The sequence below is a fragment of the Zootoca vivipara genome, chromosome 6, assembly GCF_965207765.1.
Source record: "Zootoca vivipara chromosome 6, rZooViv2.hap1.1, whole genome shotgun sequence".
Lineage (NCBI taxonomy): Eukaryota > Metazoa > Chordata > Lepidosauria > Squamata > Lacertidae > Zootoca > Zootoca vivipara.
The window spans coordinates 51,830,039-51,855,206 of NC_142589.1; the positions used below are offsets into that span (position 1 = coordinate 51,830,039).

The window sequence follows — 25,168 nt, forward strand, 5'->3', positions numbered from 1 at the left end:
TGTATTTTATCAAAGTAATTGTTGAACTGAAATACAATTAAGAAGTACAGTAGTATATTAATAGTGAATTTTTTTTGGGGGGGGGCAAGAGAGTGGGGCCCTAAGCTATAGCTTGTTTAGCTTATATATAAATCCAGCACTGATGGCGGCTGATTCCCCTTTGGGACTAGTAGGGCAATAGGCGAGGAGGTCAACAGTAGGTGGCGCTAGAGCTAACAAAAAGCAGAACCACCCCTTGGACTGGTTGTAATGAAGGCGGCAGCCAGGTAGAGACTAAGGTTCGTGGGGCAGTGCCCTGTTCACCCCCTAACAGACCAACTTCCACTGGAGAGAAGAAACGGTGACAAAATGGCAACCCAAATAAGTGAAGGGAGGAAACAGCTGCCACCCACTGACCTTGGAGTGAGTTGATGATGGTGAAAAGGTACACGGACACCAGCTTGAAGGTTCCAGAGGTGAAGGAGAAGAAGGCCAGCCCCCAAGGGATGCCCAGCACACAGCTCAGCCCCAGGAGCATCACGGCGTATCCCCAGTGATATCGCAGCTTGAGGATCGCTTGCACCATTGCGCCCAGCATGATGGTGTTGAAGAAGAGCACCAGGCTTAGAAAGCCCAGATTCAGGAAGTTGTTGATCTCCTTTTTGGTGATCCAGCAGCTGGAAAAGAGGGAGGGAGGGAGCAGGCATGAGGGATGTGGCACAGTGTCCCAAAGCATGTTCATAAGAACATAAAAAGACCCCTGTTGGATCAGGCCAATGGCCCATCTAGTCCAGCATCCTGACCTCACAGTGGCCGACCAGAAGAATCAAGTCTAGACAAACAAGCTTAGGAACGGTAGAATGTTCTTTGCCCCTTCTTTTTAGATCAGAAATAACGGAAATAGGGGCACCCATGCTTGCATTTTGGAAGGTTGTTCATCAAAAATTTGAGCGAGGTGTGTTTGTCAGAACATTTTGGGCACAGACTGCACCGCTCTGGAGACATCCGTTTGGGTGAGAGACACAACCAAGGATGTCCTTTTGTCAATCCAATGTGGAACTTTCAAAGTTCATTGAACATCTCAGGGCAGAAGAAAGCCCATTTTACACCCTCTCCAACCCTCCACAGGCCACATCTGATAGGTGGATCCCACCCCGGGCCCAAGCAGCACTAAATTTAAATAGGCGCGGTGCACGCAGGGGTTGGAAATGTGGAGAAATAGGGTGGCAGGCAGAGAGAGAGAGAGGGGGAGAGAGGGAGGGAGGGAGAGACCACTTCTGTCTCTGCCCTGCCCACTACCAGGAAAAGGCTTTTATACTTCTGGTTTATGGCTAAACTGTGAATGCAGCTACCTGAATCAACTTGGCTGTGAGAGGACAGCACCCCCCCCCCCCAAAGCCACTTACATTGTTGCATTGGTATATTCCCCAGAGGATTCATACACTTTAATGGGGAAATGTCCGTAATGCGACGGGTTGATCACACAGATCAGCAGAACAATGAATATGGGAAGACCTGCAAGGCAGAGGACAATATGCATTAATGTTTCTACCCCACTCCCCTGGGTGGTCCTTGGCACCTGCATTCACCCCCTGCCCCCCCCCCCCCCATACACACATGCATTTTATTTCTAAGTATTTGCAAGTCACGTACAAAAACCTCCAAAGCAAGCAAAAGTGAACTATGCTAGATAAAAATTACAAACCAATAAGAAATAAACACAACCACAAGGAGCAGAATAAAATCACTCTGAACAGCAGACAGGAAAATGAGTGGATCCAAAATGAGGATGGATTCTGCCCTCCTGTTGGTCCCAAGGGGTTCTGAAGGGGGCCAAATGTTCTCCAAGGCTTTTTGTGAATGGTCGACAGGAAGAGAGTCAGAAAGGCAGAATGCCCTCCCTTATCCCGCAACTCAGAAACCTATCTTGGGGTGGGGCAAGGAAAATGGGCAGCAGCTGCTCCCCAAGCTTGAGAAGAGGTATGGGAAGCCTGTGTCTTCTCAGGGGCCAAATGTTGCCCTCTAAGCCTCTCTTAACTGGCCCTCAGGACTCTCCCCAGGCCACACCCTTCCTGAGTGGCTTGGCCTGGCTGGGATGTGTCCTTCAATTCTGCTAGACTGAAGGAGGAAAGGGAGGGCTGTGCGTGGAAGCCAGCAGATTGCAGAAAGGCAAAAGGCACATTTCTGGCTCTGCCCACTTTTGCCCCCAGCCCCATCTGCCACTGACATGGGTTCCCTGGGAAGTTTCATGGAAGCGTTGTCTGGGGCTGAAAATGGCTCCCCAACCCTGCTCTATGAGGTCACCCCCACCCCAACTTCAGGCACTAAAGCTGAATTTATTTATTTTTTACCATAGATAAAAGTTTCCAGTTCAAAGCAGAGGGAGAGGATACCACTTCTGAATATTCCCGTGTTAAAAAAAAAAAAGCTACTTCCTGTCAATTGACCTAAGAAGAGTCCTGCTGGATTAGGCCAATGGCTGGATCAGATACCCAAAGGCATCCCCAGGTAGAGATAGTGAAGACCCTGAGTCCTGCTCAGAATAGACCCACTGAAGTTAATGGCCAGCATTACCTTCAGCTCATTAATTTCCGTGGGTTTACTCTGGGTAGGACTCAGCTGAATACCAGCCCCTGGAGAACCACACCCAGACAATGCTGAGCCAAATGGACCAGCTGTTTGACTTGGCATAAAGTAGCCTCCTTTTGTGATAGAGTCCAGATTTCAACTGGGGGCTTCCCAGAAATCTGCCCACACTCTGAGCTACTCCACTGCATCAGATGCTTTCTCTCCGCATATGGATCGTCTTCTCTTATGTACAGCCCAGCTTCCTAATGGACCTGGTCGCAACCTTCTTTGCCTATGTCCACAAGAGACCTGCACCACCCCCAGCGACCCCTGGCCACTCACCCCAGCCCACCAGGCAAAGCTTAAGGAGCAGGTGCTTGATGTTGGAATTGAAGACTCTGATCACAAGGAGGTACAGGCTGTAGCCCTCGATACCCATCCAGGTCAGGCAGGCCAGCACCCCGAAATGCAGAAACATGGCGCCAGATTTGCAAGCTACTTCACCACCGTTAGGGGCCAGAGGCACTGCGATGAGGAAGCTCATGTCGAGAAGGAAGATGGCCCAGAGGAGGTTCATGTGAACGTAGACAATGTTGTCCCCTTGCTTCCTCCTGGGGAGGAGAGAGTGTGTGATATTTCTTTCCCAATTGTGTGTGGGATCCCCACCCTAAGCTTCAGTCAAACCATACACTAAATCTCCCAGGATCTGGCTTCAATCAATGCCTTACTCTTTCTCAATACAAGCCACACATGTCTGTCACATGCACACCTGGCTCCAGCAGCCCATAGGGTTTTCTCCATGGTGTTCCCCTCCACAGATGTGGCAGCTGGTGGCCATAAGCTAGGTATTCCCAAGGAAAGACCCACTTGCCTTTTCCTGGGATACTCCTCTTCCATGCTTCTACTTTGGTGGCTTGAGATCAGTGCAGCAAAAAACACAACCGAGCTCACTTGTGAGACAACAGCCTGGCTCGTACATAACACAAAGCCATGGTTCCTTGAACTATGGGGCTGCTGGGAGTTGTAGTGCAAAACATCTGGAGGGCACCAGGTTGTGGAAGCCTGCTCTGACTTTTCACCTTTTCTGCATCTCTCCTCCATCCTCTGTTGATTATTCTTGCCCCCCGCCCTCAGTCCATGATTCCCTGTTGGATCTCCTCCTAGGATCCAGCAAGTCTTCCTCCTGGGCTGTCTCCCCAATCCCCCAGGACTTCTGCCCTATTTGGAGCAAAATTTTCGATCTGCCTTACTTTGTGCAGAGGAAGAAGAAGATGGTGAAGAACGATGCCACGGCCGAAACGATACACCCAATGTAAGTGATCAAGGTCAGGTAGACCTGGTGGCTGCGGCCGATTTCTGGGGAGGACACCTGAAGGTGGAAGGAGACAGCTTAAAAGGGGTAGAGAATGGGCAGGTGGTGCAGGAAGACCTTTGCACAGGTCTACCTGGCATGGGAGCCACTAGCACTCACCATCAGCACAGCAAAAAAGGTGAGATGGTCACAGCGGCAGATGGTTCGGTCCACTCCTCGTTCTGCTTCACAGCCAGATGAATTCCACTTGCCTGGACGGCCAGCTAGGGGTGAAAAGGAGAAGCCTCACTGCAGGCAGGCGCCCCCATGTAGAGTAAGTGAGCAAAGCCATACATTGCAAGGGATTGGGCTAGATGACCTTGTGGGTCCTTTACAATTCTACAATTCAATGGTTCTACTACAACATATACAGTGTGGGAGTGGTCTGTTGGGTTCTACTAATCCAGACAGAAAGTTCCCTGCACCTGTAAAATTCAGTTGGCCTTTACTAGGGACTGAGGGTTTTGAATGGCAGGACCCCTGTCCTGTGGAACTCATGCCAGCGGAGGCTTGTCAGGAATCGTCCCTGCCTGCTCCTAGATGTCTCACAAAAGAGTTTGTTATTCAGGAAGGCCTCTGAAAGTTGAACTGCTTTTGTCCCAACCAGTTTCCAACCAAGGGGCATGTCCAGAACTGTGACTCACGCAGAAATTCCAGACGGTGATAATTCATACATGCTGCCAAGGTACATCATTTCAGGTGGGAAAAGGGCACCTCCAGTATTAACAAGATTCAGCTCAGAAATTTGGAAAGCTCTGGTCCAAATAGTCCGTCCTTAACGTGGGCTACTGCAGGGGGAGGTTGTGATTCGCACACCTGGTTTCACATGCTCTCAAGGAGCAACCAAACCAGCGGTGTAGCGAGCCACTGTGACACCCGGGGCGGCAAATTGCCGTGCACCCTGGGGGGGGGGGCGTCGCTACGCAATGACGCATGTGTGTTACGTAACGACACATGCGTTGTTATGTGGCGGGGTATCGGCGTCGAGCGGACTTTTTACCGGGAGGCTGGAGGCTCGGCTTGGGAGTCGCGGGGGTGGGGGCGCCAAGTGGCACACCCCCAGAGTGGAACCCGGGGCGGACCACCCCCATCGCCCCCCTTGCTACGCCCCTGAATACAGAGGATGTGGAAGGAGGGCTCAGGGGAATTCCTTCCAAACATCTCACCCACCCCAGCTACTGTGGGAACTTACCTTCAGAGCCAATGTCCCAGAACACACACTGGGGAGTCACGTTCGACTGAAAGAACAAATATCAGAGGGTGAATTTAACACAGGTGATTTAAAAGCCAACAACAGGGAAATGTTGCTGTTCAGTGAGATGTCCCTACAGCTTCCTCACAACTACACAGTCTCTTAAATATACTTCCACCCAGTGAAACAGTCAGAGATAGAAAGACAGGAGCAATATACTTTGGGGAACAGGCAATAAGACAATCTGCTTTGCATGCAGAAAGTCTTAGTTTCAATCCCCCATGTGAAGTTTTTAATGTCTGATATTTTATCGTGTTTTTAATATTCTGTTGGGAGCCACCCAGAGTGGCTGGGGAAACCCAGCCAGATGGGCGGGGTACAAATAAAATATCATCACCATCACCATCATCTCCAGGTAGGGTTGGGAGAGACCCCTGCCTGAAAACATAGATAGCTGCTGCCAGTCAGTGCAGGAAATACTGAGCTAAATAGATCAATTACCTAACTCAGTATAAGGCAGCCCCCTATGTTCCTAGTGATAGCAACCTCAGTTCAGTGTGCAACCTTATGGAAGCAAATGGCAAAATCTGCACAGGAGGGAGGAATTGACAGGTTACAGAAGTGCAGAAGGATTTCACAGAATCAAAGAGTTGGAAGGAACCAATCTAGTCCAACTCTCTGTATTGCAGGAAGCGCAGTTTTTGCAAGAGTGCAAAAAATGTTTAGGGTGAGGAGGAAAAATAACTCTGTGAGGAGTGGGCATGCTTAGTGGGCACAGAATCCTGACTGTAGAGAGGAGATTGGAAAATAGGGGTTCGGTTCCAAGAACAAGCAACCATAGAATAATTTCAGCAAAGGGAGTTGTCACTTGGTGGTGTTTTTCTCTTTGAAAAAGTGACCAGGCAAAGATTCTCAGAAGGTTCCACATGCAATGCTAAAACTTGAGTTGTAAGTTCATACTGGAAAACAGCCCAGCTTTAGGGAGAATTTAGCCACATCAGAAGGAACACCAGAAGATCCTGTGATCTTCTGAGCGGAATGAAGGTTTTCAGGGCCTACCGGAAGACGGTTGTGCCAGAAAGTGAGTGCCACCCGCTCCTCTTTGAGCAGGCCATGGACTGAAGTGTTCCAGATAGAGAGGCCAATCACTTTCCCACCCAGGATCTGGTCCGAAGAACTTTGGTCCTGCAGGAAATAAAGATCGGAGCATTTGAGACCACCCAAGTCACATCATTTTATACAGCCCAATTTGAGTCATAACATGCCTTTGCAGTTAGTCTGTGCATACCAAGGCATTCCAAAGTCCACCTGCATGTCTGTCCTCTTGGGGCAGTATTGCTTCATGAAACCTGGTTCTGCCCAACCTTCCCTCCATGCGGACCTGATCCTGCCTGTACATAGTCACACCATCATCAGATGCAGAGTTTGAGTCTCTTTCTCCCAACAGCAGCAGAACCCCAGAACTTCATGCCACAACCTGAGCTTGTCGGAATGCAGCTGACGTTTCTGCAAGTGTGGAATTTATCCCTGGCTTGGAAGACATTTCAGTTGATGCCCTAAAGCAGGCAGCTAATTTGCTCAGTTTTCAGTTAAGTGGTGCTTTATAGGCAGGGCCAGTCTGTTCCCTTCTAGTTTGGAGCTTCCTGTGCTCCATATTTCATCCAGGAGCATACACGCTGGAACCAAAGGAAATCAGCCGGGGATGGGGCCTAGGGACTTCAAGGCAAGCCGGACATGTTTCTGGCTACAGCTCCTGGCTAGCGAGGAGACTCCCAAATTGGACAACATGCTATTAGTTCAGTGCAGTGCAACAGTAAAAAAAGACTAGAAAGCAACAAAGTGGTGGTAGGTGGGAGGGATTTTTAGTTGGGGGTGGGAATCTGTTAAATTTTAGTGTATTTGTAATTTTTATTGTTTTTGGTTTTATTGTTTTATTGTCTTTTTTGTGTTCTTCTTTTGTTGAGTTCTTTGCTGTTTTTTAGAGGTTTTATTTTGTTTTTAAGGGGAGGGGTCAGGGCTGCCCGGGAGGGGGTCCCAGCAAGCAAAATGGCTGGGGCAGATTCCACAGGGGGGTGTGCACTGGAACAACCGATCTCAGTGGTCACGGGTAGGAGGAGGAGTTACGCTAAGACCAGACCATGTCATTACCGAGGAGGCAGACTTAGTCGTTGTCTGAGGACTATCCCTGCCTCCAGGTCTGGTCCTGACCGGACGGATATTGGAATCAGCAAGGGATACCCACATGACCTGAAGGTGCTGCTGTGCAATGCCAGGTCGATGATGAATAAGACCACCGCCATTCACGACCTGATTGTGGATGGAGGATTTGACCTGGCATGTGTGACAGAGACCTGGTTGGAGGAAGCCGATGGGCCCGTTCTTGGCGCTGCTTGCCCACCAGGTTTCTCTTATGCACAGCAACCCAGGCCATCTGGGCGGATGTTTTATCCCATGTCGATGGCCTTTCAGCTGATTCCCTGGTGGCCCGCTGGAATGCGGAGTTAACCAGCGCTATTGACTGTCTGGCTCCGAAGCGCCCTCTCAGATTGCATGGAGCCCGGACAGCCCCGTGGTTTTCCCCGGCGCTGAGGGCAATGAAACAGTCGTTGAGACGGCTAGAGCGCCGGTGGCGGAAAACTCATTTTGAATCAGACCGGACACGGGCTAGAGCTCAACTTCGAGCCTACCAAGTGGCAATGGCGACGGCGAAGAGGACCTTCTTCACCGTCTCCATCGCATCTGCAGAAAACAGCAGCAGGAGACTCTTCCAGGTGGTTCGCAATTTAGCGGAACCACCTGCTCCATCCGGGCCCAGTACGGGCCACATGATCTCCTGCAATGATTTTGCAAAGTTTTTTGCAGATAAAGTCGCTCAGATTCGGGAAGAGGTAGACTCCACCGTGGGAGCAGGGCCGGGGCGGGGGAGTGCTAGAGTCCTGTCTAGTCAAGTTTTGTGGGATCAATTTCAATCTGTTACCTCCGAGGATGTGGACAGGCTGCTTAGACGAATGAAACCAACCACCTGTCTCCTTGATCCTTGCCCATCCTGGCTTATAAAAGCTAGCCAGGAAGGGCTGGGCGATGGGCTTCGCGGGTTGGTAAATGCTTCTCTCCATGAGGGAGCCTTCCCAGACCCGCTGAAAGAGGCGGTTATTAAACCGCTTCTTAAAAAACCATCTTTAGATCCGGCCAATATGGCCAACTATCGCCCAGTCTCAAATCTTCCATTCTTGGGCAAGGTGATTGAGCGAGTGGTTGCGGAACAACTCCAGGCACGCCTGGAAGAAGCGGACCATTTGGATCCCTTCCAGTCAGGATTCAGGCCTCATCATGGGACTGAAACTGCCTTGGTCGCACTGGTCGATGATCTCCGGCGGGCTAGGGACAAAGGTAAGAGCTGTTTCCTTGTTCTGCTGGATCTCTCAGCGGCTTTTGACACCATCGACCATAACATCCTTCTGGACCGTCTAGAGGGCTTGGGAGCTGGGGGCACTGTCATGCAGTGGTTCCGCTCCTTCCTCCTGGGCCGTGTTCAGAAAGTGGTGGTGGGGGATGAGTGTTCAGACCCCTGGGCGCTCACTTGTGGGGTGCCTCAGGGTTCTGTCCTCTCCCCCATGCTTTTTAACATCTATATGCAGCCACTGGGAGAGATCATCAGGGGGTTTGGGCTGGGTGTCCATCAGTATGCTGATGATACCCAGCTCTACCTCTCTTTTAAATCAGAACCAGTGAAGGCGGTGAAGGTCCTGTGTGAGTGCTTGGAGGCGGTTGGAGGATGGATGGCGGCTAACAGATTGAGATTGAATCCTGACAAGACAGAAGTACTGTTTGTGGGGGACAGGAGGCGGGCGGGTGTGGAGGACTCCCTGGTCCTGAATGGGGTAACTGTGCCCCTGAAAGACCAGGTGCGCAGCCTGGGAGTCATTTTAGACTCACAGCTGTCCATGGAGGCACAGGTCAACTCCGTGTCCAGGGCAGCTGTTTATCAGCTCCATCTGGTACGCAGGCTGAGTCCCTACCTGCCCACTGACTGTCTCTCCAGAGTGGTGCATGCTCTAGTTATCTCTCGCTTGGACTACTGCAATGCGCTCTACGTGGGGCTACCTTTGAAGGTGACCCGGAAACTACAACTAATCCAGAATGCGGCAGCTAGACTGGTGACTGGGAGCGGCCGCCGAGATCACATAACACCGGTCCTAAAAGACCTACATTGGCTCCCAGTACGTTTCCGAGCACAATTCAAAGTGTTGGTGTTGACCTTTAAAGCCCTAAACGGCCTCGGTCCGGTATACCTGAAGGAGCGTCTCCACCCCCATCGTTCTGCCCGGACACTGAGGTCCAGCTCCGAGGGCCTTCTGGCGGTTCCCTCATTACGAGAAGCCAAGTTACAGGGAACCAGGCAGAGGGCCTTCTCGGTAGTGGCACCCACCCTGTGGAATGCCCTCCCACTAGAGGTCAAAGAGAACAATTACCAGACCTTTAGAAGGCATCTCAAGGCAGCCCTGTTTAGGGAAGCTTTTAATGTTTGATGGATTTCTGTATTTTAGAATTTCTGTTTTTTTTTGGAAGCCGCCCAGAGTGGCTGGGGGAACCCGGCCAGATGGGCGGGGTATAAATAATAAATTATTATTATTATTATTATTATAAAGTGGCTGTGAAATTGTCCCTGATAGCTTGCAGGTTTAGGGGAATTATACAGGTGAAACTCAGAAAATTAGAATATCGTCGAAAAGTGCATTTATTTCAGTAATGCAACTTATTATTTTTTTTAAAAAAAATTACAAATGCTTTTTTTGGGAAATTCCACAGTAATAAAACAAAGTGTTACAATAATACAAAATAAACAAAAATAAACATTGCTATTACATTTCATTAATTACATTCCATTTATAATTGACCCGCCTAACGACAAATAATTACAATTACAACAAATAAAGGCTTGACATATCTTGCTTTGCATGTCATGCATCTATCTCATATATTGGTTTCACCTTTTAAGTTGCATTACTGAAATAAATGCACTTTTCGACGATATTCTAATTTTCCGAGTTTCACCTGTACAGTGAATACTATAATACCTGGTGGGGGAAAAAATCACTCTCTGCCTCTCCCTGGCCACAAGTGCATAAACAGCCATTTAAAGGTACTCCAGCATATCCTTTCCTCTCAACAGATTATTATTATTATTTGTTATTATTTATTAAATTTGTTAGTCATTTTATCAAGCCCAAAGCAACCCAAGGCGACTTACAACCAACCAAGCAGAACAAAAGCCCACATAGATAAGCATGGGCACCGTGCAGAATCTCAAAGCAGCAAATGCTTTCCTTGTCACACCAGCAGATAATCTGCAAAAGTAATCTGGAGGACCAGGATGAGATATAACAGAACAAGAAGGGGATGAAATTTCATTGTGTTTCATGTTACTCCCCCATCTCTGAGCAGTGAGAGACTCCTGGGGTTCCAGGCACTTACCCAGCTTTGGTTTCCTTTGAATGAGGGCTGGTTGAGATTTGTGGTGCCTTTAGGATATATGAAGTGCTTTTTTCTAGAAAAATAGATGCCGGTACTCGCCACGAAGTAGTTACAGTAAGTGCCACACTTTTTAACAACAACAAAAAGAGGTGCTAGTACTGTGTACCCTTGAGTACCCTCTGGAAAAACCCACTGGATATATGTTTTATTTACACATATATACAACCTGAGCCTAAGATGGAACTTGCTTCTCCCTTCGTTACTGCCTTGGATTCAAGCACAAATCAAGCATGGGTCTGTGTCTAGCTTCTCAGCCTGCTTTCTTGCTGCTCAGCTCTCACACAACCACCCTGGTTTCTAACTACCAGGCAGCTGAGGGGAAAGGCACACCCATTTGCCTTTTGGCACAAGGCGACTTCATCGGTTATGCTAATCACGGTGCTTACGCAGTCAGCTACGGCCATTGTCTTACAGTTGCTTAGAGAAAGGGGCTGGTTTAGCAGGCTTGTTCCCATATGTACTATCTACCTTCACAGATACAGAAACCCCAAAAATGGAAGGCACTCAGGCCATCATACAGACTGATTCCGCCCCCCTAAAAAAGAAGCCTTCTAGTTTAAAGATGCCACCATCTAGTTCACGAAAGATCTCAATAAATTGGGCAGGGATTGTTTTGCCAAATGGTGCTGAAGCATCTGGTGCTCTTGTTGCAGAAACTGATCCCTGAAGGAGCTTCACATCTCTGTGCCTGATAGGTGGGTTTACCCACAGCCTCTCTGCACATCCTTACCTGAAAGAGGGCGGAGCTTGAAACCACCAGCAGCACTGCCCTCGGCGTAGCAGGCCTGCGCCCGAGTTTGGGTTTTGCAAGGACGACTTTGTCAAGGGCCGCTTTGGGCAGCATCACTTCAAAGCCACGAACCTCTTTGTCCTCCTTCAAAAAGAAAAGAAAATGCTTTGTAGAAGAGGAAAAGGGGGTAGGCCAGGTCGATTTGGGTTTCTCTCAGCTTCTCATTTTCCCAGCCTTAAGTTCTGTTCTCCACCTTTCAATTTGCAATTTTAAAAAATCATAATGAAAACTAATCAGAATTTTAGTGCTAATTTATCCTGATGTACACGTTTGTATGCCAATTTGCTTAATGTGAACTTAGGTAGAGGGACCCCTGACCATTAGGTCCAGTCGTGACCGACTCTGGGGTTGTGGCACTCATCTTGCATTACTGGCCGAGGGAGCCGGCATACAGCTTCCAGGTCATGTGTCCAGCATGACTAAGCCGCTTCTGGCAAACCAGAGCAGCACACGGAAACACCGTTTACCTTCCCGCTGTAGCAGTACCTATTTATCTACTTGCACTTTTGGCATGCTTTCGAACTGCTAGGTTGACAGGAGCTGGGGCTGAGCAACGGGAGCTCACCCCGTCGCGGGGATTCAAACTGCTGACCTTCTGATCGGCAAGCCCTAGACTTTGTGGTTTAGATCACAGCGTCACCTGTGAACTTATTGCAAAGCAATTTCCACAATATGTTGGCGTATGAGCTATTTTCACTGAGAGAGGTGTTTTTATGAACACTTTGCCCTGGTATATGCACTTTTGTACACATTACTTGGCAAAAATCAGTGGGCTATGAAGGATGACTGTATTTTGGTTTTCATGCTGCGTCAGAAAATGTGAATGGGGCAAGTTTGGTGTTAACTACAAACTGAGCTGAATTTCTCCCCTATAGAGAAGGAAACTTCTTGTAATGGGGAGGTAAGGACGAAGCAATAATTTGTACAGCAGGTAATTTTAAAGGGCCCTTCCTCCCTTTACTCACCTCCAGCTTGGGTCCAAAAGTTATATTCTGATGACTGAAGGACTGGAAATTCCAGACGCTTGCATGTAGCAGTGCTCCCTTCCCAAAAGTCTTGTTCTTCCCTTGGAATTCTGCTTCTCCCAACTCTGTCTCCAAACGCTGGAGCAACCTGTCGGGAAAAGGTTAACTGGGTATGGTTGGAGAGACTAGGGTTCTCACAGCTACTTCCTGGGTAACTGTATGTGCCAAGGAACAAAGCTGATACAACTTGGTCATTTATTAGCCTTCAAGTGTGTTTGGTGCTGTGGACTTTTGCTTTTAGAGTTGAAAACAAATTCGCTCCCAGAAGCCTTGTCAAGGGCTGCTGTCAAATAATCACAGGCTCTTTTTCTGAATGTTTGCACTTTGATTCATTTTGGTGTCAGTGAATGAGGGCTGGTAAGGTATGATTTCGATATTTGCAAAATGGCATGCGACACTGTTTCGGAATTGACTGTACCCGATAGGAAGCATGGAACTGTATTGAGTCACTGATACGTTTCATAGTTGGCAAGCCACAATATTCAGAGTATCTGGACATAGTCAGGATCTGAAGGGCAGCGCCTGCAGAAGGTCCCCAGGTTCAGTCTTTGGCTCCTTTAGATAGGTGAAAAACCCATACAAGAAACCCAGCCATCACCAAGCTGGTCAGGGGTGATGGGGGCTGTAGTCCAAAACATTTGGACAGCACCAGATTAGTGAAGGTAAACATAAACATAAGCAATATTGAACTAGATGACCCAGCAGTAGAGAGCAGACTGCCTATGCAATGCTGGCACATTTCCAATATTTGCAGGTGCTACTTTGAGGTCTGGTTGCAATATTGCTACATCATACCTGTTGCTCACTGAGTCTGCAGGTGCAGGGAGCCCATGCCAGATCAGACCCTGCCAGGGAGTAAAGGTAAAGGTAAAGGGACCCCTGACCATTAGGTCCAGTCGCAGGCAACTCTGGGGTTGCGCAGTGCTCATCTTGTTTTCTTGGCTGAGGGAACCGGCGTACAGCTTCTGGGTCATGTGGCAAGGATGACGAAGCCGCTTCTGGCGAACCAGAGCAGCACACGGAAACGCCGTTTACCTTCCCGCTGTAGCGGTACCTATTTACCTACTTGCACTTTGATGTGCTTTCGAACTGCTAGGTTGACAGGAGCTGGGACCGAGCAACGGGAGCTCACCCCATTGCGGGGATTCGAAGCGCCAACCTTCTGATTGGCAAGCCCTAGGCTCAGTGGTTTAACCCACAGCGCCACCCGCATCCCACCTGCCAGGGAGTAGGGAGCAGTAACCCTTTTCCATATTGCACAAATCACAGTCTGGGATTTTGCACTTGCTATGCGTATCAGATGAAAAGTTCCAAGGTAAAACTGTGCTTCCAGTGTAAACAGTGGGTGAGGGGCATCTGATGAAGATCATGGGGAGGGTGGGACACAGTTACAGTGACCTGCTGGGAAAGTGTGCCGAGCTGGGGAAGTGGGATTCACTCTAGGTGGATCTCTGCTTTTGGTGGCAAACACACATCTTGGAATCCAGTCTTCACCAATTCTCCCTGCAAAGCAGCTGGGCGTAAGGAGAAGAGGGACCATTCCTGAAGAGGTAAACATTCCTGAAGAGGTGGAGATTGCTTAGCCTTTCCCTGCACCATTGATCTCCTATCCGCTGGAATTCCCAGGCGTACATCTTCTATGTTGGGGATTGGGAGGGAGCCACAGTGAGAAACGGGAGTGACAGATCAATATTTTCTGCCCAGGACAGTTTTTGTTGCCTTAGTTCAGAGTTTGGTGTGTTAGTTCCCATTTCTGCATCAATCCATGATTTATTACTTTTTTGGGGGAGGGACATGAAAAAATACATTATTTTTTAAAGTATTGGAACTGCATTTTTCTACATGTGTATTTGTGTAGGCGTTTTAACCTAAAAATACACATTTTGTGAATTTTCAGAAATGAGCATTGGTATCACAACATTTGGAGATGTGCAAAAGCCAAGGAGAATGGTATTTTGCTCTGTGTGCTCCGGAAGTGTGAATCAGGGTCTGCTTGCTTAAAAATGCAGACAATACGAAGCCTCCTCAAGTGTGGGAAGAGTGACAGAGACACACACGTACACTTCCTGTGGCTTGTACACATTGTTCCCCCACCACCCCCACTTTGCCACAGAGAAGCGGTAGCGGGGCTTCACAGAGTCACACATAATTTTCCCCTAGTTGCACCTGACAGGAGTAGACGATAACAGGTTTCTAGGCTTTTGCATTTCCCAGGGGCTGAGCTGCGAAGTTTACTGCTGGGTTGACATTGCGAATAATCTGACACAGTTGTTTTATATTATTTTGTATTTTATGGGTATTGTGTGGTGTATGTACGTTACGTTGTTTATTATGCTGCAACACTGTAAACTGCCCTGGAGCTTTTTGGCAAAGGATGGCAGAAAGATTTCTTAAATAAATAGTTCACCAGCAAAGACTGTTGACTAGCCCATGAATACTTACTCAAATGGGTTTGGCCGAAGGCCGTTCCTGCCACTCTTGCCAGGCTTCACGCCTTTTTCCAGGGTCTTCAGCTTTTCTTCTACGCTCCTAACTTTTCCTTCCATATCGCATACTCGAACAGGCATATTTCCTTGATCACCTTTCCCATAATCAAACACAAAAAGGAAGCAAAAAAGGAACAGCCTCATTAGGGATTATATTCCAGGCTACAGGACTCCTTACTCACACTGTGAAAGCAGCAGAAAAGGCACAGATTCAGCATCCAGAGAAACTCAGGTTTAGTTTTTTTAAAAATAAGGTCTTAGCTTTCATGATCGTAACATAATCTGTGCCTTACAAACTCTCAGGAGCTGGCAAGGGGGTCCAGGAAGGTTTCCAGTGGTCAAGGGAGGCAGGGCCTCAATGTGCTGCGCAGCTCTCTGTTGACAGAATAAATTATACAAGATGCAAATATGGTATATGGATATTTGCATACTTTAGCTGGGTTTCTCTGGATAATTGGGAATGGTTATTTTCTTGGGGGGGAAGAGCACGCGAATTTTCTTTTTGCAGTGCATACAGCCCTGGTTATACAGCTTTGATCATTGTCTGTCTTAAGACAAACCTCCGCCGCCACTTCTCCTTGGTTAACAAACTCATCATTTTGTGCTATTTGGTTTGCCTTCTTCCCCTTCCACTTCCTGCCATAGGACTGCTCGATGCACGTCCCTGCACATGCACTCCCACCTCTTTCCTCCTCTCTCTCCCCTCTAGGTACATACAACAGCCCACCACCTGCCCTCAGTGTTCATTCTACGCACAAGCCTGGTATACCCAGAGGAGAAGCCACTGGATCATGAGACAATAGAGGGAGTGGGGGGGGGGAGGAATTTGAATTAGGGGAAGTGAGTTCTTCCACCTATGATTCCCCATACATGATCTTTCAGGCTCCATGCCCTCCAGACATGGATGGGCTAGCTTATAGCCAAGGCTTTGGCAAAGCGAGGAATTGGTGAACAGGTGGCTCTATGAAATATGGCTCTATAATCCAGCTTGCTTATTGGTGGGTTCCTCCAGATGGCCTGTTTATTCAGCATTCATCCCAATTTGCTTATACAAAGCTTATATGACGGTGAGACTATACAGTCATACCTCAGTTTAAGTACGCCTTGGTTTGAGTATTTTCAGTTTAAGTACTCCGCTGACCCGTCTGGAACAGATTAATCCACTTTCCATTACTTTCAATGGGAAAGTTCGCTTCACATTAAGTACGCTTCAGGTTAAGTACGGACTTCCGGAACCAATTGTGTTTGTAAACCGAGGTACCACTGTATTTGGTCTTCAATGAACATTCTCCTTTGTTCATGATGCAGTTATACGACAATGATCACCCATCCTGAATTCATCCCAATTTGCTTGTAAGGCTGTTTAGAAGTTTCCCAGTTAATCACTCCTTCATTCCTCACTTGTCAATGAATTACTTTCCAAACCACAAAAAAATTGTGTTGTTTTTTTTTAAGTGGCTTGTTACATTAGGGATAATCCACTTTAACTGTGGAAACCTGAAGTTCAAATACTTGGAATCCCTCCTAGAAAATATTGACAGTCTGGAGACACCAGGAAATTTTCAGCTGCACACCAGCTTGTGGCCCACTGTGTTCTGGGGAGGGGGTGCTGCCTTGCAAGAATGGGCCTGGGCCTGCTGAACCTTTGGGTCCCACAATTACATCTTCTAAAAAGAAACAAGCTTACCTGTGAAGTAGAAATTATATGCAGACCTGTCTGGAAGGGATGTGTTGTGGACACCCCTATTAAAGGCATAGGAGACCCTGTAAAGCACACTGGGGCCATTTTGAGAAGAATTTTCAGTTGTAATAGGACAGTACAGGGTATATGCCTGGCTAGTCAAGCTGAAATTCGTTTTGGACTTCCCATAGGTGATCATCAAGCGACTGTCATGCGGAAACCAGTGTAAACAGATGCGATAAGGCCCCAGTTGTTCTGGCAGAAGACACTCCTTGGGTTCTGGAAAATGACCACACTGAATTTCTGAAGTGAAAGGTGCCCTTAGGATCAGTTTCTCTGCACTGTTTACAATGCTGATGCCGTCGCTCTGGATTTCATAACTGATATTGCTTTTCTTTGTTTGATTCCTGGTTGCACAAAACTGGAAGTCTCCTTCATCTCTGCTGATCCCACAAATACCTGCATCACAGACATCCCCAAAACAACACAAGACATTGTATCAGGACATGAGAGAAACACCCAGAAGTATTTGCACTGACTGTATTGTTAAAACAGAAGTCCTGGGTTATTTAGGAATGTGGAAGGGATTAGGCCATGGCACTTAAAGCAGTGTTTCTCAACCAGTGTGCCTCCAGATGTTTTGGGACTACAACTCCCATCATCCCTAGCTAGCAAGACCAGTGGTCAGGAATGATGGGAGTTGTAGTCCCAAAACATCTGGAGGCACACTGGTTGAGAAACACTGACTTAAAGCACAGACCTGTGCTTAGAAACACAGCACAAAAGGAAGTCTGGATGAGCCCTCGGTTACACAGTTACATCAACCAGCAGCGCACTGGAGAAGACTTTCTGCATTAGCAATTTGGGACACTTCCGGATGACCTGTCTATCAAGCCTTCCTTCCGATTTCTTTGCACCAAGTTTGTGGGGAGGTTAGAAAATGTCAGGTATTTTTTTCAGCATTCCTTCTGATTTTTATTAAAGCAGAGGTTATAGTATGTTGCATTAAGCACTTTCCATTCCATTGTCCCATCACTTTCCTGATCACAAAAAAACCACACCTGATTTGGTGGAGGGAGCAAGTTTGTTGCACCAGAGTCCCTTATCTATTTTTAGCTGACACAACCTGAATTTGCTGGGATGCGACTGAACCCCCCACCTCCAAAGTAGCAGCATTGGAAGAGGCCACAGAGTCCCAGGAAGAACCCTGACACAAGGTGGTAAATGCAGGGAACCATTTTACTGTGAAGACAGGGGGGTGGGGCCTGATTGTTCCATGAATGGTGGTAACAAGATGTGTACATTACCTTGGGGCTGGAAGAGGAGAGGCAACAAGAAGAACAGCATTCTGAGAGATTCTGAAGAGTTTATTTCACAGTCAAGGTCTTGCAACGACACAGGGCTCCCCTCAAGTTTCTCCACGCAACCCCATGAACACTCTTGTCTTCCTCAGCCCAGTCGGAAGTGCCAGCAATCGTGGAAGTTAAAAACCCATTGTCCTGTTTCTGCAAAGGGAAGGGAATGTTGTAAAGGGTTCTGGGTCCTGGAATTACCTACACCCTTTTAAAATGATGCTCTTGGTAGCTTTCATTGGCACAATCTGCAGTTACCGGTAAGTGCTTTCAATCCCCACCAACATTGGGTGCTTAACCTTTCCATGGAAGCAGGGGTGTGTGGCACTATAATATAGATGCGTGTTTAAGGCATGCAGAGGGTTAATTTTATGAATTGACCCTGAAATCCTAAACATGTCACCACAGAAATGGGATCCACTGAGTTCCACGGGGCTTTTCCTCAGGTACAACAACTTTCCTCTCACTGAACTTCAACACAACTTTGCTTCTGAGGAGGGATATAAAGAATTACGCTTTCAGTATAGTTTAGCCTTCCCCAACCCGGTTCCTCCAGATAATAACAACAACAACAACAACAACAACAACAACAACAACAACAACAACAACAACAACAACAACAACAATAATTTATTATTTATACCCCGCCCATCTGGCCGGGTTCCCCCAGCCACTCTGGGCGGCTTCCAACAAAATATTAAAATACAGAAATCCATCAAACATTAAAAGCTTCCCTAAACAGGGCTGCCTTGAGATGCCTTCTAAAGGTCTGGTAATTGTTGTTCTCTTTGACCTCTTGTGGGAGGGCGTTCCACAGGGTGGGTGCCACTACCAAGAAGGCCCTCTGCCTGGTTCCCTGTAACTTGGCTTCTCGTAGTGAGGGAACTGCCAGAAGGCCCTCGGTACTGGACCTCAGTGTCCGGGCAGAACGATGGGGGTGGAGACGCTCCTTCAGGTATACTGGACCGAGGCCGTTTAGGGCTTTAAAGGTCAGCACCAACACTTTGAATTGTCCTCAGAAACGTACTGGGAGCCAATGTAGGTCTTTCAGGACCGGTGTTATGAGGTCTCGGCGGCCGCTCCCAGTCACCAGTCTAGCTGCCGCATTCTGGGTTAGTTGTAGTTTCCGGGTCACCTTCAAAGGTAGCCCCACATAGAGCGCATTGCAGTAGTCCAAGCGAGAGATAACTAGAGCATGCACCACTCTGGCGAGACAGTCCGCGGGCAGGTAGGGTCTCAGACTGCGTACCAGATGGAGCTGGTAGACAGCTGCCCTGGATACAGAATTATCCTGTGCCTCCATGAACAGCTGTGAGTCCCAAAATGACTCCCAGGCTGCGCACCTGGTCCTTCAGGGGCACAGTTACCCCATTCAGGACCAGGGAGTCCTCCACACCTGCCCGCCTCCTGTCCCCCACAAACAGTGTTTCTGTCTTGTCAGGATTCAATCTCAATCTGTTAGCCGCCATCCATCCTCCAACTGCCTGCAGACACTCACATAGGACCTTCACCGCCTTCACCGGTTCTGATTTGAAAGAGAGGTAGAGCTACAGCTCCCATCAGCCTCAGCTAGCACAGCTGTGCTGGGTGGGGGTTACTGGGAGCTGTGGTTCAAAACATCTGGAAATCACCAGGTTGGAAAGGCTGTCACAGTCCCATCCTGCTCCCAGGAGCTCCCTTCAGTTCATAGGGCTGGAGGCTCCTCAACTCTGCTCCATCAGGGCAGTCCTTCTCATGCTGAGAACCTCAGGTTGAGGGATGCATCCAATAGGTGAGTTTCTCCCTTCCAAAAACACACTTCAGCTTCTCTCCTGACAGGTTAACCATGCCCAGTCTTGGAATAACTTGGAACCCTGAGCCCATGTTTCAACTCCCCACCCACTGTCAAAGGGCATCCTTCCATTAGCCCCACCAGACACCAGCAGTAAGTTTACAGAAGCTGTAGGCGACTTTTACAAAACAATAATAATATAGAAATCTGTCTGGTTCCAGTCTGAGTCAACCATGCAGACTGTGCATGGAATGACAATGTCAGTGCAATGGGAACGAGATTTGTACACTGTACCTTGGGTCTGCCTCCACCTCCCATTCTGGCCCCACAATCTCCGCCCTGACCCCGTTTGCATTGCAGACAGGTGTGATCAAAGACTGTATGGCTTCCTGGGCTGCAAATATACAGCAGTGGTTAACATGCCGAGAGTTAAGGTGGACAGATCTGTCAAATCAGCTTTCATGCAGTTGCTTATGTTTCCAACCTCAAATTCAGCTCTCTACATTTCTACAGCCCTAAACGGCCTTGGCCCAGTATACCTGAAGAAGCATCTCCAACCCCATCGTTCAGCCCGGACCCGCCCTGTGGAACACCCTCCCATCAGATGTCAATTAAATAAACAACTGCCTGACTTTTAGAAAACATCTGAAGGTAGCCCTGTTTAGGGAAGTTTTTAATGTTTGATGTATTTATTGTGTTGTTGTTTTTTAAAAAATATTTTTATTAAAGATTTCTTGAATTACACAGGTGTGTGCCGTGTCACTCATATTTTAACATGCATCATTTTTGCAAATTAGTTTCATTTGTTAAGACACTAAGAAGAAAGAGGGAAAATGAGGTAGATAGGGGATGGGAGGGTGGATGGGGTGGTGGTGAGAGTAGGTGTATTCTATTGGGAGTCGCCCAGAGTGGCTGGGGAAACCCAGCCAGATGGGTGGGGTATAAATATGTTGTTGTTGTTGTTGTTATAAAAAGTAAGTCTTCACAAAAGTTTGTCAGCATCTTACAGCACATTTCTCCTAAAATTGATTTTTATATACAGTTATGCCTAATATAATGCATCAATATATGCATTCTCGTACACACTTTTGGCTGGAGGCCTGCGCCACAAAATTCAGAGAAGTGCAAATGTGAAACATTGCTGTGTTTTGATTTCTGAATTGTTTCAGGAAGTGCAAATTAGGTAGATTCACATTAAAATGCAAATCCAAACCAAATCCCCACCCCCCCATCTGAGAATAAGATTCAGCTCCTTGCTGGCAAGTTTCCAGTTTCCTGTGGGAATCAACCAAAGGGGATTTGCAGGTGTGGGAAATGTCATGTAACCAACAGTCGAGCCATCTCAAAGTTTACAGATTATTTCACAGCAGATAACTAGAGCAAAAAAAAAAGTGTACTCAGTTTGATGGGAAACGTGATGTTTCAATTTGACACCTGGCGAAAAAACATTCCCTGAAACAAACAAAGAACTGCATTTCAGTAGTACTAGACTTGGTCAGTACTAGACTTCCAGCACAGGTTTGGAACAGTGCGGACAAATGTTTGCATGAGGTGTGTGGTGTCCTCTGTTCTCTAACTTTCCCTTTCACCCAGCCTTTGGCCCTTCTGGTGCTAGCATAGGAATTTAAATTGCTGGAGGAGTTTGGATCCACTCAATTCTTTCTATTTATTCACTACATATCCCCGATGTGTGAACATCTCACACTGCGTCCATGCATCACGAAGTACATCATGTGCAAATATGCTCACTAAGGAGCTGATGAAACTATTCCATAAGGATTATTCTGCATGTAATTGTCAACAACTGGGAGAAAAGCTTTCAGAATTTCTTTTCTTTTTTCTTTTTTTGCAGTTTAAACACTTTATTTGTTTACTTCCAAACATTACAAAATCATATAAACACAGACAAAAAAAATAAAAATTAAACAGAAAGGAAAACAAAACAAAAGCAAAACATAAAAACAAATTTTCAATTATGATTGCAATAGCTACACACACACACACACACACACACACACACACAAATAAAATAAAATAAAATTGCATCTAATAACATCAAATCAAATCGAAATAATACATCTTTTCAGCATCCCACCACCCTCCCCTCCACCCACCCTTAGTGATTACATACTTCCAGCCATTCCTCTCTTGCGCCTTTCATTTTCTAACATACACCTGTATACCTGATTTCTTTCAGAATTTCTTGACAGATATGCAGAAGGAGGATGCTTTAGAGATGGGAGGACAAAGCCACAAGAATCCCTCTCTGCAATATCTCTGTCTGCTGGACTGCAACAGCTTTGGTTTCTTGAGATCCCTGGCAGGGAATCATAGAATTGTGGAGTTGAAAGGTCCCCCAAGGGCCATTAAGCTCAAGCCCCCGCACATCATAAAGCAATCTGGCTGGATTGCATTTCTCATTCATTAAGGCCAAGACAGCTTGGGCAAAATAATGAACTCCTTGCAATACTGGCTTGACGAGAAACAGGGGCATCATTCAATACAGCTAAATTCAAAACGGTGTTTGTGGGCAAAACTAAAAGCACATCATACATAACATTGTTTCACAAGGTGATGGAGCCTGTACAGAAATTGGCTAGATGTTAGTAACAAATGCAGCCTCTTGCTTGCTTTCCCTACCCCAGTACAGTGGAACCTCGGTTTATGAACACCTTGGTTTACGAATTTTCGGTTTACGAACGCCGCGGACCCATCTGGAACGGATTAATTCACTTTCCATTACTTTCAATGGGAAACAGGTAGGTAGCCGTGTTGGTCTGGATCGAAGTAAAATAAAAAAAATTCCTTCAGTAGCACCTTAAAGACCAACTAAGTTTTTATTTTGGTATGAGCTTTCGTGTGCATGCACACTTCTTCAGTGTGCATGCACACTTCTTCTGCGAAAGCTCATACCAAAATATAAACTTAGTTGGTCTTTAAGGTGCTACTGAAGGAATTTTTTTTCAATGGGAAAGTTCGCTTCAGTTCATGAATGCTTCAGTTTATGAACAGACTTCTGGAACCAATTACACCCATGCTTCAGGGTAAGTACGCTTCAGGTTGAGTACTCCACGGACGCGTCTGGAACGGATTAATCCACTTTCCATTACTTTCAATGGGAAAGTTCGCTTCAGTTTATGAACGCTTCAGTTTATGAATGCTTCAGTTTATGAACAGAATTCAGGAACCAATTGTGTTCATAAACCGAGGTACCACTGTATCAGAATGAAACTTCACATTTTTCATCAATTTCAGAAGACATTCTCACTTTGCTTGGCACATAAAAATAGAGTATTTGTGGGTGTGGGAAATTTTCTCCCTGCTGCAATATTGGCAGCAGGAATTTCCCACGCCTCTGCTGCTATCAATGAATGCAAATCATTTGATGTGAAAGCATGTCAGTGAAACTTTAGACATTAGCGACTCAAAATGCACCATCACTTTTTTGCTAAGCAAAAGTTGATCTTTTAACTGTTCGCTCAAGCAACATATCAGAAGCTCAGTGTTTATCCTCTAATCACCCTGGAGCACTGTTCCCACCCAGATGTAAGCCTCAGTTCCTTTGCTGGACCAGTGGAGGTGCAATGCTGGCACCTTGCCAAGCGCATCAGCAAACTGGAAGCCAGTCTTGGACATGTGCGCTCCCTCCCTCCCCCACCCTGGTCCCTTTGCAAGATCAATCTCATGTCACACGTGCACCAATGGAAACCATGGTTCCTGCAAACCCATATCACTTGCCACCTTCTTGGTTGGGATCTTCACTTTCTCTGATCAAGACCAAGATAGAAGTTTCCTCATGTTGCTAGTTTTTAGGTGTGCACATTGCTTTCTAAAGTCAACAGCACCTTCCTCTTTACTTAAGACATTAAGAACCCAACAACCCAAAATACAGCCAAACCTCGGCTCCTGAACACCTCCGTTTTGGGACGTTTCGGCTCCCGAACACTTATAACCCAGAAGTAAATGCTCCTGTTTTCGAATGTTTTTCGGAAACCGAATGTATGACATGACTTCCACTTGAGTGCAGGAAACTCCTGCAACTGATCGGAAGCCGCACCTCGGTTGTTGAACATTTTGGAAGCCGAACGGGCTTCCGGAATGGATTATGTTCAACAACCAAGGTTTGACTGTAGCGCGATTTCACGGTCTCTTCCCTGCTCCCCTCAGTACCTCATCCTGTCTATCCTAATGTCTGCTTAAGCATCAGTTTGTAAGCACAGGCCCCTCAATTCCTCACAGAGCCATAAAGAGCAAACCTGCGTGGATAACCTGCTTGACCCAATTGTCTGCTTCCCTTCTCCCCTCTTTAGAGGTTTTTGGATTCATGTTTGATTTCTATCTACTTATGCAACTGCGTTCTTCCACTGATAACCTCAGAGTCTGTCGACCTCCCTTCCATGGCCTCTTCCTCACTCAAAAATTCAGGCTGTAGCACCACAGCTCTCCCGTTGAAAAATCCGGGATCAGCAGCGGCAGGGCACCAGCACTGGAAGTCGCTTCTACACATGTCTGGACATGCGTAGAAGCAACTTCCGGTGCCCAGACATGGGCAGAGCGGCACCCGAAATCAGTTCTGTGCATGTCCAGACATGCGCAGAAGGAGCCTCCCTGGCAGGTAGGAAATCGGGGGATTTACGGGATTTTTTTCTATTCGGGTTAACAGCGGGAAACGGATTAAAATCCGGGGGTTTCCCACGAAAAACGGGAGACTTGGCAGCTATGTGAAGCACCTGTGTGGCAGAGACCCTGCCCTTTCGATTATGTTTTACTCTAGAAACCCTGTGCTATAAATAAGAAATAAAGATACTGAGCATACATTGACAAAAAATATATATATGGAAAGATTAGCCAACAGGAACGACTTATTTTAACAAGTGGGGATCCATTCAAGTTCATAGGATTCCACAAGCAAGAGGTCAGGCGCCCTCACTTCTTGCTGCTGTTTGGAAACCCCTCTCTAACTGTCAGAACTCACATGCCCTCTCTTCATGCTGTTGTTTGGAAATCCTTCTTCTCCGTTGCAAGCGCTGCCCTGTCATAAAGGTGCCCACAAGCGGGTTGCAGGCGTTAACGCTTCAGTCACGAGGCTGGTTTCCCCATTTCCCCCACTTCTTTCCCACGGCTCTCTAGAGCCCTGCTAAATCACATGGGCTCACTTGCTGTTTGATTTTGGGGCACATGCTAAATGCCCTGTGGGGGATCACAAAACCCAAAAGCTGGAAGGAAGAAGGGTGCTGAGGAAGAACAGCAGTCCCCTCTCCGGGCTTTCCAGCAATGTAATGATCTCAAGAGACAGATTTCAACAAGTGAAAACCACATCAAAATGAAGCTGGGGTTTCCCCATCAGTGCTAAAGTGGCAGCGAACAAATGAGACTTTTGCAGGAGACAAATGGGGTGGAAAAGGCTCTGCAGCTTTCACCCCCTACTAAAAACTATC

General features: G+C 47.1%; 1 protein-coding gene across 7 annotated transcripts in view; it reads right to left on the reverse strand.

Annotated features, from left to right (window-relative positions):
* The window catches only part of ADGRG1 (adhesion G protein-coupled receptor G1), a 48,392-nt gene that overhangs the window by 5,703 nt on the left and 17,521 nt on the right, over positions 1 to 25,168 (reverse strand). For all 7 annotated transcript variants that reach the window (XM_035118583.3, XM_060275893.2, XM_035118580.3 and 4 more), the window contains 12 exons: positions 17,915 to 18,112; positions 16,614 to 17,066; positions 14,883 to 15,021; positions 12,381 to 12,528; positions 11,356 to 11,499; positions 6,150 to 6,275; positions 5,091 to 5,136; positions 4,019 to 4,122; positions 3,798 to 3,916; positions 2,890 to 3,158; positions 1,386 to 1,494; positions 397 to 656 (listed from right to left, as the gene is read on the reverse strand). In XM_035118583.3, the coding sequence (XP_034974474.3) occupies positions 397 to 656; positions 1,386 to 1,494; positions 2,890 to 3,158; positions 3,798 to 3,916; positions 4,019 to 4,122; positions 5,091 to 5,136; positions 6,150 to 6,275; positions 11,356 to 11,499; positions 12,381 to 12,528; positions 14,883 to 15,021; positions 16,614 to 17,066; positions 17,915 to 17,954 (1,957 nt within the window). In that variant the 5' untranslated portion in view covers positions 17,955 to 18,112. The remainder of the gene's footprint in view (positions 1 to 396; positions 657 to 1,385; positions 1,495 to 2,889; positions 3,159 to 3,797; positions 3,917 to 4,018; positions 4,123 to 5,090; positions 5,137 to 6,149; positions 6,276 to 11,355; positions 11,500 to 12,380; positions 12,529 to 14,882; positions 15,022 to 16,613; positions 17,067 to 17,914; positions 18,113 to 25,168) is intronic.